Source organism: Anomaloglossus baeobatrachus, chromosome 4 (assembly GCF_048569485.1).
Source record: "Anomaloglossus baeobatrachus isolate aAnoBae1 chromosome 4, aAnoBae1.hap1, whole genome shotgun sequence".
NCBI classification, from domain to species: Eukaryota; Metazoa; Chordata; class Amphibia; order Anura; family Aromobatidae; genus Anomaloglossus; species Anomaloglossus baeobatrachus.
The window spans coordinates 172,624,396-172,637,710 of record NC_134356.1 but is presented as its reverse complement, the minus strand read 5'-3'; the positions used below and the strand labels follow the sequence as shown (position 1 = coordinate 172,637,710).

Here is a 13,315-nt window from a genome sequence, read left to right as displayed (position 1 = left end):
CCTGCAGGGGGTCTGTCATATTGTGTCCCCGTACAAGCGACCGTTAGATCCATGGGATCTGAACAGGGTACTAGTTGCTCTCCAGAAGCCGCCCTTCGAGCCTCTGAAGGAAGTTTCCTTTTCTCGGCTGTCGCAGAAAGTGGCGTTTCTTGTTGCGATCACATCGCTTCGGCGTGTGTCTGAGCTGGCAGCTCTGTCATCCAAGGCTCCCTTCCTGGTGTTCCACCAGGACAAGGTGGTGCTGCGCCCCATTCCGGAGTTTCTTCCTAAGGTCGTATCCTCTTTTCATCTTAATCAGGATATTTCCTTGCCTTCTTTTTGCCCTCATCCGGTTCACCGGTATGAAAAGGACTTACGTTTGCTAGATCTGGTGAGAGCACTCAGAATCTACATTTCCCGCACGGCGCCCATACGCCGTGCCGATGCACTTTTCGTCCTTGTCGCTGGTCCGCGCAAGGGGTTGCAGGCTTCTAAAGCCACCCTGGCTCGATGGATCAAAGAACCAATTCTAGAGGCCTACCGTTCTGCGGGGCTTCCGGTTCCTTCAGGGCTAAAAGCCCACTCAACCAGAGCCGTGGGTGCGTCCTGGGCATTACGTCACCAGGCTTCGGCTCAACAGGTGTGCCAGGCAGCTACCTGGTCCAGTCTGCACACTTTCACCAAGCATTATCAGGTGCATACCTATGCTTCGGCGGATGCCAGCTTAGGTAGAAGAGTCCTGCAGGCGGCAGTGACACCCCCATAGGGGAGGGCTGTTTTGCAGCTCTAACATGAGGTATTTATTTACCCACCCAGGGACAGCTTTTGGACGTCCCAATCGTCTGGGTCTCCCAATAGAGCGCTGAAGAAGAAGGGAATTTTGTTACTTACCGTAAATTCCTTTTCTTCTAGCTCTTATTGGGAGACCCAGCACCCGCCCTGTTGTCCTTCGGGATGTTTTTTTGTTGTTTGCGGGTACACATGTTGTTCATGTTGAACGGTTTTTCAGTTCTCCGATGTTATTCGGAGTTAATTTGTTTAAACCAGTTATTGGCTTCCTCCTTCTTGCTTTGGCACTAAAACTGGAGAACCCGTGATACCACGGGGGGGGGTATAGCCAGAGGGGGAGGGGCCTTGCACTTTTAATGTAGTGCTTTGTGTGGCCTCCAGAGGGCAGTAGCTATACCCCAATCGTCTGGGTCTCCCAATAAGAGCTAGAAGAAAAGGAATTTACGGTAAGTAACAAAATTCCCTTCTTCTCCAGTACGTGCCACACTGATGTCACATGGATCACAGTGCACGGGCCGTGTGACAATAGTGCTTCTAGAGAAAAGCACAAGGACACGTGTGTGCGCCACATGGACACAGATCCATGAGAAAACAGGGATGTGTGCACAGACCCATTGATTTTAATGGGTCTGTGTATGTCTGTGTCTCCGGTCTACTACGTCTGAGTGTCTGCCTCCAGTAGGCATATAGGCTCGAAAATAGTGCACACAATGACTCCATCTGCACCATTATAGTCAATGGAAAAAGTTCAGAATCCCGTTTTGTGGGGGGATCGGATGGGACCACTGAACGCGGGGAAGAATACAATGTGATAGCACCTTTATATCTGTACTTATATAAACATGATGCAAAATATAAAGATCTACTTCTACTTTTCACATTTCCCACAAATGAAATCAGAGGGCATTGTAGGATCTCGGTGGGAAATAACTGTGGTTTGATACGGTTTATCCTTTCTTCTGCATTCATATTTTATTGACCCACATGCTGCTCTGTTTCTGGAAAACATTCACGGCAGCAGCTCCGACACAATAACATTTACACAGCGGTGGAGCGATACGAGATCAGTGATATGTGATCAGTACCATAGTGTGAACTGTTTTTAATAAGTGTCTCATTCCACAGAGGCAAATCAATATAAACTGCTGAAAAGCCACGGACTTTCCCTCATGGACCAGATTCTGGCGGAGTCACAGGATGACAAATTACAAAAAGCAGCGAGATACGTCCTTCAGAACTGCAGACATATTAGTAAGATTGCAATGATGTTTGTGATTTGGCAGTGGTGGTGAGGTGGGGAGGTATACCACCCATGGGTACCCCACACCCCATAATAACAGTATCGTCTGTGAAAGAAACTGACGATGGGTATAAGCACCTTACCTTGTAAATGAGATGTGTAAAGAAGTATATAGGCAAAAAAACTGATGGCAATCCCAACATGCAGTCTGAACGACTGCAAAACTCAACGTGACATAGACAGTTGCACTCTGAAGTGCTGGCATGCTTTAACATTTCAGAGTGAAGCTGTCTCTGTTAACGTAAGTATATGTTCCACTTATGTGTCAGGAGGATTTCCCAATGTATTCCTCTGTCCTTTCAATCTACATACAGTGGAATAAGTTGCCAATAGGCTCTTATTTCTTCAGCGCTCTATTGGGAGACCCAGACGATTGGGGTATAGCTACTGCCCTCCGGAGGCCACACAAAGCACTACACTAAAAAGTGCAAGGCCCCTCCCCTTCTGGCTATACCCCCCCCGTGGTATCACGGGTTCTCCAGTTTTCAAGCTTTGTGCGAAGGAGGTCAGACATCCACGCATAGCTCCACAGATTTTAGTCAGCAGTAGCTGCTGACTATTTCGGATGGAAGAAAAGAGGGCCCATATAGGGCCCCCAGCATGCTCCCTTCTCACCCGTGGATGGTGTTGTAAGGTTGAGGTACCTATTGCTGGTACAGGGGCTGGAGCCCCACATGCTGTTTTCCTTCCACATCCCCTTGTAGGGCTCTGTGGAAGTGGGATCCTGCCGGCCTCAAAGCTCTGACGCCGGGCTCCATCCACAGACCCATAGCACCTGATGGATACGGAGCAGGAGTACAATCAGGGACATGGCCCTGCATCATAAAGGTACTCTGTGTCCCCGGCAGGCACAGACACACTCCGGGCTGGCTGGGTGTTGTAGTGCGCCGGGGACCGTAACGATTGAGTTGGTGTTCCTGCAGTTTACTGGGGGACTTTTGTGTTGTGGGAACGCAGCGCCGACCCCCACTGGACCGGCGGCGCTGCTGTGACTTGTAGTGCGCCGGGGACACGCCGACCGCGCTTTTACGGCGGCGGCGTTTATAAATCCAGTCCCCGGCTTTTGCGGCCTAGCTCCGCTTCGTTCCCGCCCCCACCCTGTCAATCAGGGTAGGGGAGAGACGCTGTTTCACAGCAGCGACGAGGGCTGGAGCCTGATTTACATGCTCCAGCCCTCTCACTAGGCACAGAGGGAAGCAGGCTTCCCGCTCTTGGTCAGGAACGCCCAGGGCCCGCCCCCCCTCCTCTTCCAGGACGCCGGCAGCCATTACATGCAGTCTGGCTAGAGGAAGGACGCAAGGCTCTGGGAGACCTGGACTAGGGGGCTTTTGGAGACCACACACCCGCTCTTAAGCGGGCGGTAAGCGGCATTTCAGCTGGCCCCTCTAGTGCCTCAGTGTGTATTGGTGTACTGTGTCACCAGATATATATATTTATTTATTTCTTGCACTGTGAGGTCGCTTCCTGGCTGGATACCCCAGATCGCTCTGAGGAGGCAGCAACATGTCATCCACAAAACGCAAGGCTGCCAAGGCTAGGGCTGTGTACACTGCGTGTGCTGCATGTGGGGCTGCTCTACCAGCAGGCTTCAAAGACCCCCATTGTGTGCAATGCTCAGATCCGGTGCTGCTTCGCCAGCCGGAGTCCGGAGAGGTAGTGACCCAGGCTGAGACGCTTGTAAGTCCTGCCCCGGTGTCAGGGACAGACTTTGCAGTTTTTGCTGATAGAATGTCTGTGACTATGGCAAAAATCCTTGAAACTTTGCAATCCATGACTGGGGCTCAGTCTATGGACACGGCGAGGTCTCTGTCCTCTAATCCCCCTCAGTTGGAATTAATCCAGACTGCAAGGGGGTCCCCGGCTTCCCAGGCTGAGTATTATGACTCAGATGATAGCCCCAGCCACCCTAAGCGAGCTCGCTGGGAAAGACCCTCAACGTCATCACACTGCTCAGGGTCTCAGCGCAATCAGTCGCCCTGTGATGCGTCTGAAGAGAGTGATCAGGAGTCTTATCCTGGAACTCCTCTCAATCTGGATACCCCGGATGGGGACGCCATGGTAAACGATCTTATCTCAGCCATCAATAGACTGTTGGATATTTCTCCCCCAGCTCCTTCTGCAGAGGAGGCAGCTGCAGAGCAGGAGAAGTTTCGTTTCCTCTATCCCAAGCGTAAATTGAGTGCTTTCTTGGATCACTCTGACTTCAGAGAGTCAATCCAGAAACACGACGCTCATCCAGAAAGGCGTTTCTCTAAACGTTCTAAGGATACACGTTTTCCTTTCCCCCCTGATGTGGTCAAGCGCTGGACCCAGTGTCCAAAAGTAGACCCCCCGATTTCCAAACTTGCAGCTAGATCCATAGTTGCAGTGGAGGATGGCGCTTCACTTAAGGATGCCAATGACAGACAGATGGACCTTTGGTTAAAATCTGTCTATGAAGCTATCGGCGCGTCGTTTGCTCCAGCATTCGCAGCCGTATGGGCACTCCAAGCTATTTCAGCTGGTTTAGCAAAAGTGGATGCTATCATACATCCAGCGGGGCCGCAAGTGGCGTCCCTTACCTCGCAGATGTCTGCGTTTGCGTCTTACGCTATCAATGCGGTCCTAGAATCTACCAGCCGCACCTCAATGGCGTCCGCCAATTCGGTAGTTTTGCGCAGAGCCTTGTGGTTAAAGGACTGGAAAGCAGATGCTGGTTCCAAAAAATGTTTAACCAGCCTGCCTTTATCTAGAGATAGACTGTTTGGCGAGCCATTGGCTGACATCATTAAACAGTCCAAGGGTAAAGACTCTTCCTTACCCCAGCCCAGATCAAGCAAACCTCAGCAGAAAAAATGGCAGCAGAAGTTTCAGTCCTTTCGAGGTTCGGGCAAGACACAATTCTCCTCGTCCAAAGGGACTCAGAGGACGCAAAGAGTCTCAGATTCCTGGCGGGCTCACGCACGCCCCAAGAAAGCAAATGGAGGAACCGCTTCCAAAGCGGCTACCTCATGACTCCCAGCCCCCCCCCTCCGCATCTCCGGTCGGGGGCAGGCTCTCCCGCTTTTCCGACATTTGGATGTCACAGGTCAAAGACCGGTGGGTGACAAACATTTTGTCTCGCGGGTACAGAATCGAGTTCAGTTCTCGTCCTCCAGCTCGGTTCTTCAGAACCTCCCCACATCCAGACCGAGCAGATGCCCTGCTGCAGGCGGTGGTCTCCCTAAGAGCGGAAGGAGTAGTGGTTCCTGTACCGCCTCAGGAACAAGGGCGAGGGTTTTACTCCAATCTCTTTGTGGTTCCAAAAAAGGACGGCTCGTTCCGTCCTGTTCTGGATCTAAAGCTGCTCAACAAACATGTGCACGCCAGGCGGTTCCGGATGGAAACCCTCCGCTCTGTCGTTGCCTCAATGTCTCAAGGAGACTTCCTTGCCTCAATAGACATCAAGGATGCTTATCTCCACGTGCCAATTGCTACAGAACATCAACGTTTTCTACGTTTTGTGATAGGAAACGACCATCTTCAGTTCGTAGCTCTGCCATTCGGTCTGGCGACAGCCCCCCGGGTCTTCACCAAGGTCATGGCGGCGGTGGTAGCAGTCTTGCACTCTCAGGGACACTCGGTGATCCCTTACCTAGACGATCTACTTGTCAAGGCACCCTCTCAAGAGGCATGCCAACTCAGTCTACATGCTACGCTGGAGACTCTACAGACGTTCGGATGGATCATCAACTTTCCAAAGTCGAATCTGTCACCGTCACAGTCACTAACGTATCTTGGCATGGAGTTCCATACTCGAGCAGCGAGAGTGAAGCTTCCGCTGAACAAGCAGCGGTCCCTACAGACAGGGGTGCAATCCCTCCTTCAAGGCCAGTCGCACCCCTTACGGCGCCTCATGCACTTCCTCGGGAAGATGGTGGCAGCCATGGAAGCAGTTCCCTTTGCGCAGTTTCATCTGCGCCCACTTCAATGGGACATTCTCCGCCAATGGGACGGGAAGTCAACGTCCCTGGACAGGAAAGTCTCTCTTTCCCAGACGGCCAAGGACTCTCTACAATGGTGGCTCCTTCCCACCTCATTGTCTCAGGGAAGATCCTTCCTGCCCCCATCCTGGGCAGTGGTCACGACAGATGCGAGTCTGTCAGGGTGGGGAGCAGTGTTTCTCCACCACAGGGCTCAGGGGATGTGGACTCCGCAGGAGTCCACCCTTCAGATCAATGTTCTGGAAATCAGGGCAGTGTATCTTGCCCTTCTGGCCTTCCAACAGTGGCTGGAAGGAAAGCAGATCCGAATCCAGTCGGACAACTCCACAGCGGTGGCATACATCAACCACCAAGGAGGGACGCGCAGTCGGCAAGCCTTCCAAGAAGTCCGGCGCATTCTAATGTGGGTGGAGGACACAGCATCCACCATATCCGCGGTTCACATCCCAGGCGTAGAAAACTGGGAAGCAGACTTCCTCAGTCGCCAGGGCATGGACGCAGGGGAATGGTCCCTTCACCCGGACGTGTTTCAGGAAATCTGTCGCCGATGGGGAGTGCCGGACGTCGACCTAATGGCGTCCCGGCACAACAACAAGGTCCCGGCATTCATGGCGAGGTCGCGCGATCAAAGAGCTCTGGCGGCAGACGCATTGGTTCAAGATTGGTCGCAGTTCCGGCTCCCATACGTCTTCCCACCTCTGGCACTCTTGCCCAGAGTGTTACGCAAGATCAGATCCGATTGCAGCCGCGTCATACTCGTCGCCCAAGACTGGCCGAGGAGATCGTGGTATCCGGATCTGTGGCATCTCACGGTCGGTCGACCGTGGTCACTGCCAGACCGACCAGACTTACTGTCCCAAGGGCCGTTTTTCCATCAGAATTCTGCGGCCCTGAACCTGACTGTGTGGCCATTGAGTCCTGGATCCTAGCGTCCGCAGGATTATCTCAAGGAGTCGTAGCCACAATGAGACAAGCTAGGAAGTCAACGTCTGCTAAGATCTACCACAGAACGTGGAAGATTTTCTTATCCTGGTGCTCTGCACAGAGAGTATCCCCTTGGCCATTTGCATTGCCCACCTTTCTTTCCTTCCTGCAATCGGGGTTGGAAAAGGGCTTGTCGCTCAGCTCCCTTAAAGGGCAAGTCTCGGCACTATCTGTGTTTTTTCAGAAGCGTCTAGCACGTCTTCCTAAGGTGCGGACGTTCCTACAGGGGGTCTGTCATATTGTGCCCCCGTACAAGCGGCCGTTAGATCCATGGGATCTGAACAGAGTACTAGTTGCTCTGCAAAAGCCGCCCTTCGAGCCTCTGAAGGACGTTTCCTTTTCTCGCCTGTCACAGAAAGTGGCGTTTCTTGTTGCGATCACATCGCTTCGGCGAGTGTCTGAACTGGCAGCTCTGTCATCCAAGGCTCCCTTCCTGGTGTTCCACCAGGACAAGGTAGTGCTGCGCCTCATTCCGGAGTTTCTTCCTAAGGTCGTATCCTCGTTTCATCTTAATCAGGATATATCCTTGCCTTCCTTTTGTCCTCAGCCGGTTCACCGGTATGAGAAAGACTTACATTTGCTAGATCTGGTGAGAGCACTCAGAATCTACATTTCTCGCACGGCGCCCATCCGCCGTTCAGATGCACTTTTTGTCCTTGTCGCTGGCCAGCGCAAGGGGTCGCAGGCTTCTAAAGCCACCCTGGCTCGATGGATCAAAGAACCAATTCTGGAAGCCTACCGTTCTGCTGGGCTTCCGGTTCCTTCAGGGCTGAAGGCCCATTCTACCAGAGCCGTGGGTGCGTCCTGGGCATTGCGACACCAGGCTACGGCTCAACAGGTGTGCCAGGCAGCTACCTGGTCGAGTCTGCACACTTTCACCAAACATTATCAGGTGCATACCTATGCTTCGGCGGATGCCAGCTTAGGTAGAAGAGTCCTGCAGGCGGCAGTGACATCCCCGTAGGGGAGGGCTGTTTTGCAGCTCTAACATGAGGTATCTCTTTACCCACCCAGGGACAGCTTTTGGACGTCCCAATCGTCTGGGTCTCCCAATAGAGCGCTGAAGAAGAAGGGAATTTTGTTACTTACCGTAAATTCCTTTTCTTCTAGCTCTTATTGGGAGACCCAGCACCCGCCCTGTTGTCCTTCGGGATTTTTTTGTTGTTTGCGGGTACACATGTTGTTCATGTTGAACGGTTTTCAGTTCTCCGACGTTACTCGGAGTTAATTTGTTTAAACCAGTTATTGGCTTCCTCCTTCTTGCTTTGGCACTAAAACTGGAGAACCCGTGATACCACGGGGGGGGTATAGCCAGAAGGGGAGGGGCCTTGCACTTTTTAGTGTAGTGCTTTGTGTGGCCTCCGGAGGGCAGTAGCTATACCCCAATCGTCTGGGTCTCCCAATAAGAGCTAGAAGAAAAGGAATTTACGGTAAGTAACAAAATTCCCTTCTTCTTTATCGTTCCTATGGGAGACCCAGACATTGAGTGTATAGCTTCTGCCTCCGGAGGACACACAAAGTACTACACTAAAAAGTGTAGCTCCTCCCTCTGAGCCTATACACCCCCTGGAGAACCAGATCTAGCCAGTTTCATTGCTTTGTGTTCAGGAGGCACACATCCACACATGCATTCTCATCTGATTTTTCATTTTTGGAAAGAGTTTGAAGAAAAGCGGGTCCAAGCCTGGACCCCCGGCATGTCCCTTCTCATCCCACTGTGTCGGCGGTGCTGTTAAGGTTGATTCCAGGGCTGGAGCCTTACATGCCGCGCTCCTTCACCATCCCTCGGGCTCTGGCTTGAAGTGGGAGCCAGCACGGTCCTCCATGCTTTGCAGGAGACCGGTCTCCATCCGCAGCCCTTCAGGATCCTGCTGGACGGAGCACTCATCCACAGGGACTTGGAACCCTGCGTCTCAGCAAGCTAAGTACCTGAGACGTTTTTATCTGGGGGTCCCTGTACTTTATTATGGTGGGAGAGTGTGCTGTGTAACTTTTCTGACATTTCCGGCCGGTTCTCTGGCTGTCGCCTGAGAACCGCGCCGATGGTGCCTGCGCGCCGGCCGCATTGCTCAAATTTAGGCCCCGGCTTCGCCGGAGGCCTACTTTCGATTTCACTGCCCTCGCATGTCAATCATGCAGAGGGACAGTGCGGCTCTGCCCAGCGGCCGTTCGGCACAGGGGAGGGACACTCCTCTCTGGGTACATGTCCCCTCCCCTGTAAGTCTCCTTGGCCCTCCAGATCCCGCTCTCAGAGCAGGTCCCGCCCCCTCTCCTCGCTCCGGCGCCATTTTATCAGCGTTTTTCTCTGCGATCAGCGCTTGCTGCAGCATCCCTGCTAAGCTGCTTGGGGGTCCGGCTGTGGGATCTGGAGGGCACACAAACGGTCTGGTAAGCCACAACCTCCGGTTGTGGACCTTCTTATATACTCTCTGGGGGTCATTCTGGCTCAGAGCCCCCACTCCAGCAGCATGTCTCACACAAGGAGCAAGGCTGCAAGGCTGTACTCAGTATGCACTGCATGTAAGCTCGTGCTGCTTATACCGAGCACATATCCACATTGTGATGCCTGCTCTAACCTGACGATGCCTCAGCCTGGAATCGCACCCACAGTGGTCCCTCCGGCTGCTCCGGCTCCGGTGGCTGAACCCCCGGCTTGGGTAGAATCCTTCTCTAGGTCAATCTCCCAGTCTTTTGCCGACTCCATGGGACAGCTGTCCCGGACTTTGCTGAACATGCTTCAGCCCCCTTCACAGGGCGCCTCTGCTGCTAGGGCTCTCTCAGCGGAGCTCACAGAGGATTCTTCATCTGGTCCCAGACCCCGTCCTCCTAAGAGGAGACGTAGGGCTCCCTCCCCTTCCTCGTCTCGCGGCTCTGCTTCAGAAGCTGACTCGCGAGACGAGGAGGATGCCTTTACAGGGGGCTCGGAGGCTACCTCCATGTGCCCCATTGATCTGTCCGAAAGTGACTCAGATGTTAGTGATTTGATTGCGTCCATTAATTCGGTACTGGACCTCAATCCGCCAGTATCAGAGGAGCAACCCTCTCTGGCAGAAAAGCACCAGTTTACCTTGCCTAAGAGGACAAAGAGTGTGTTCTTTAACCACTCCAGTTTTCAGGCCGCTGTGACCAAGCCTAGGGCCTGTCCTGACAAACGCTTCCCAAAGCGTGGTTCTGATGACCGTTTTCCTTTTCCACCCGAGGTGGTCAAGGAGTGGGCTCATTCACCAAAGGTAGACCCCCCGGTGTCTAGACTCTCAACCCGGACTGTTGTATCAGTGGCTGATGGCACCTCTCTTAAGGATTCCACTGACCGTCAGGTTGACCTTCTGGCCAAATCTGTATATGAGGCAGCAGGGGCCTCGTTCTCCCCATCTTTTGCAGCAGTGTGGGCTCTCAAAGCCATCTCTGCTTCTCTAGAGGAGATGCATTCCCTCGCCAGGGAATCTATGCCCGAAATGGTTGCCTTAACTTCCCAAGCTTCTGCTTTTTCATCCTATGCCATGTCTGCCATGCTGGAGGCTTGTCACCGCACTGCGGTGGCTTCGGCTAATTCCCTCGCTATCCGCAGGATCTTGTGGCTTCGAGAGTGGAAGGCAGATGCTTCTTCAAAGAAGTACCTTGCGGGGCTCCCTTTTGCTGGGTCCAGTCTGTTCGGTGAACAACTGGATGAAATTATTAAGGAAGCTACTGGCGGGAAGAGTACTTCCATGCCACAAATCAAAACCAGGAAACCTGTCCAGGGTAGGAACAAGTCGAGGTTTCGTTCCTTTCGTTCCTCCAACTGGTCGTCCTCTAAGCCCTCGGCCTCGTCCACTAACTCAGCCAAGGACCAAAAATCCAACTGGCGCACAAAGGCGCGTCCACAGAAGACCGCAGGAGCTGCTGCCACTAAGGCAGCCTCCTCTTGACTATCTGTCCGCGCCAGCGACGTCCTTAGTCGGTGGCAGGCTCTCCCACTTTGGCGACGCTTGGTTTCAACACGTCTCCGATCAGTGGGTGCGGGATGTAATCTCCCACGGCTACAGGATAGAATTCTCTTCCAGCCCGCCAAACAGATTTTTTCTGTCAACTCCCCCCTGTTCCAAGGCCGCCGCCTTCGCTCAGGCCGTGGCATCCTTGCAGGCCAACGGAGTAATTGTACCGGTTCCCGCCCGGGAATGGTTCAGAGGTTTCTACTCAAATCTCTTCCTAGTCCCCAAAAAGGACGGTTCCTTCCGGCCCATCCTGGATCTCAAGCTTCTCAACAAGCATGTTCAGGTGCGGCATTTTCGCATGGAATCTCTGCGGTCAGTCATTGCCTCAATGACCCAAGGAGATTTCCTGGCTTCCATCGACATCAGAGATGCCTATCTGCATGTGCCAATTGCAGTTTCTCACCAGCGTTGGCTACGTTTTGCAATCGGAGAGGAACATTTCCAATTCGTGGCTCTCCCCTTCGAGTTAGCCACGGCCCCTCGGGTATTCACCAAGGTCATGGCAGCAGTGATTGCGGTTCTGCACCTCCAGGGGTTGGCAGTGATTCCTTACCTGGACGACCTTCTAGTCAAGGCTCCATCCAGCGCAGACTGTCAGCGGAGCGTCTCGCTCACTCTCGCCACTCTAGCCCAATTCGGGTGGCTGGTCAATCTTCCCAAATCCACTCTGACTCCGACCCAGAGGCTCACATACCTAGGGATGCAGTTCGAGACTCTGCCGGCACTTGTGAAGTTGCCCTTGATCAAACAGCAGTCTCTCCAACTGGCGGTGCGCTCTCTGCTGAGGCCCCGCCGTTATTCCATCAGGCACCTGATGCAGGTGCTGGGCAGATGGTGGCGTCAATGGAGGCTGTTCCCTTTGCCCAGTTCCATCTGCGTCCTCTGCAGCTGGACATTCTCCGCTGTTGGAACAAGCGGCCTTCCTCCTTGCACAGGTTAGTGGCTCTGTCGCCACAGACCAGGAGCTCTCTTCAGTGGTGGCTTCGGCCCCTCTCTCTGTCTCAGGGACGCTCCTTCCTGGCTCCGTCCTGGGTGATCCTCACCACGGATGCCAGTCTATCCGGCTGGGGAGCGGTATGTCTCCACCACCGAGCTCAGGGCACTTGGACTCCATCCGAGTCAGCCCTCTCGATCAATGTGCTGGAAACCAGAGCCGTGCTCCTGGCTCTCCTAGCTTTTCACCACCTATTGGCGGGCAAACACATCCGAGTCCAGTCAGACAATGCGACAGCGGTTGCCTACATCAATCACCAGGGCGGGACACGCAGCCGCCTGGCAATGTTGGAGGTACAACGCATCCTTCAATGGACGGAGGACTCCAAGTCCACCATATCCGCAGTCCACATCCCAGGCGTGGAAAACTGGGAGGCAGATTATCTCAGCCGTCAAACCGTGGACAGTGGCGAGTGGTCCCTGCATCCGGCAGTGTTTCAGTCAATCTGCTGCAAGTGGGGCACTCCGGACGTAGACCTAATGGCATCCCGTCACAACAACAAGGTTCCGGTTTACGTGGCTTGCTCCCACGATCCTCAGGCCTTCGCAGCGGACGCTCTGGTTCAGGACTGGTCCCAGTTTCGTCTGTCCTACGTGTTTCCCCCTCTAGCTCTCTTGCCCAGAGTCCTGCGCAAGATCAGAATGGAGGGCCGTCGGGTCATACTCATTGCTCCGGACTGGCCCAGGCGAGCTTGGTATCCAGACCTGCTCCATCTGTCTGTAGAGGTGCCGTGGCACCTTCCGGACCGTCCAGACCTTCTCTCACAAGGTCCGTTTTTCCGCCAGAATTCTGCGGCTCTCAGATTGACGGCGTGGCTCTTGAGTCCTGGATCTTGACGGCTTCTGGTATTCCTCCTGAAGTCATTTCCACTATGACTCGGGCCCAGAAGTCTTCCTCGGCCAAAATCTATCACAGGACTTGGAAAATCTTCCTGTCTTGCTGTCGCTCTTCCGGCCATGCTCCTTGGCTTTTTTCCTTACCGACACTTCTGTCATTTCTACAGTCCGGTCTGCAGCTAGGACTGTCCCTCAATTCTCTCAAGGGACAAGTCTCGGCTCTGTCAGTGCTGTTCCAGCGGCGTATCGCCAGGCTGGCTCAGATCCGCACCTTCATGCAGGGCGCGGCTCACATCATTCCGCCTTACCGGCGGCCCTTGGATCCCTGGGACCTCAATTTGGTCCTCACGGCCTTGCAGAAACCCCCCTTTAAGCCTCTTAGGAAGGTTTCCTTGTTTCGTCTTTCACAGAAGGTAGTCTTTCTAGTGGCCATAACTTCCCTCAGGAGAGTCTCTGATTTGGCTGCGCTCTCTTCGGAGTCACCTTTTTTGATTTTC

General features: G+C 53.6%; 1 protein-coding gene across 1 annotated transcript in view; it reads left to right on the top strand.

Annotated features, from left to right (window-relative positions):
• Window positions 1-2,060, top strand: part of LOC142302350 (telomere repeats-binding bouquet formation protein 1-like) — a 117,791-nt gene extending 115,731 nt beyond the window's left edge. Inside the window, exon 17 of the mRNA XM_075343409.1 lies at window positions 1,894-2,060. Coding sequence (XP_075199524.1) covers window positions 1,894-2,060 — 167 coding nt within the window. The remainder of the gene's footprint in view (window positions 1-1,893) is intronic.
• The last annotated feature ends 11,255 nt before the right edge of the window (window positions 2,061-13,315 follow it).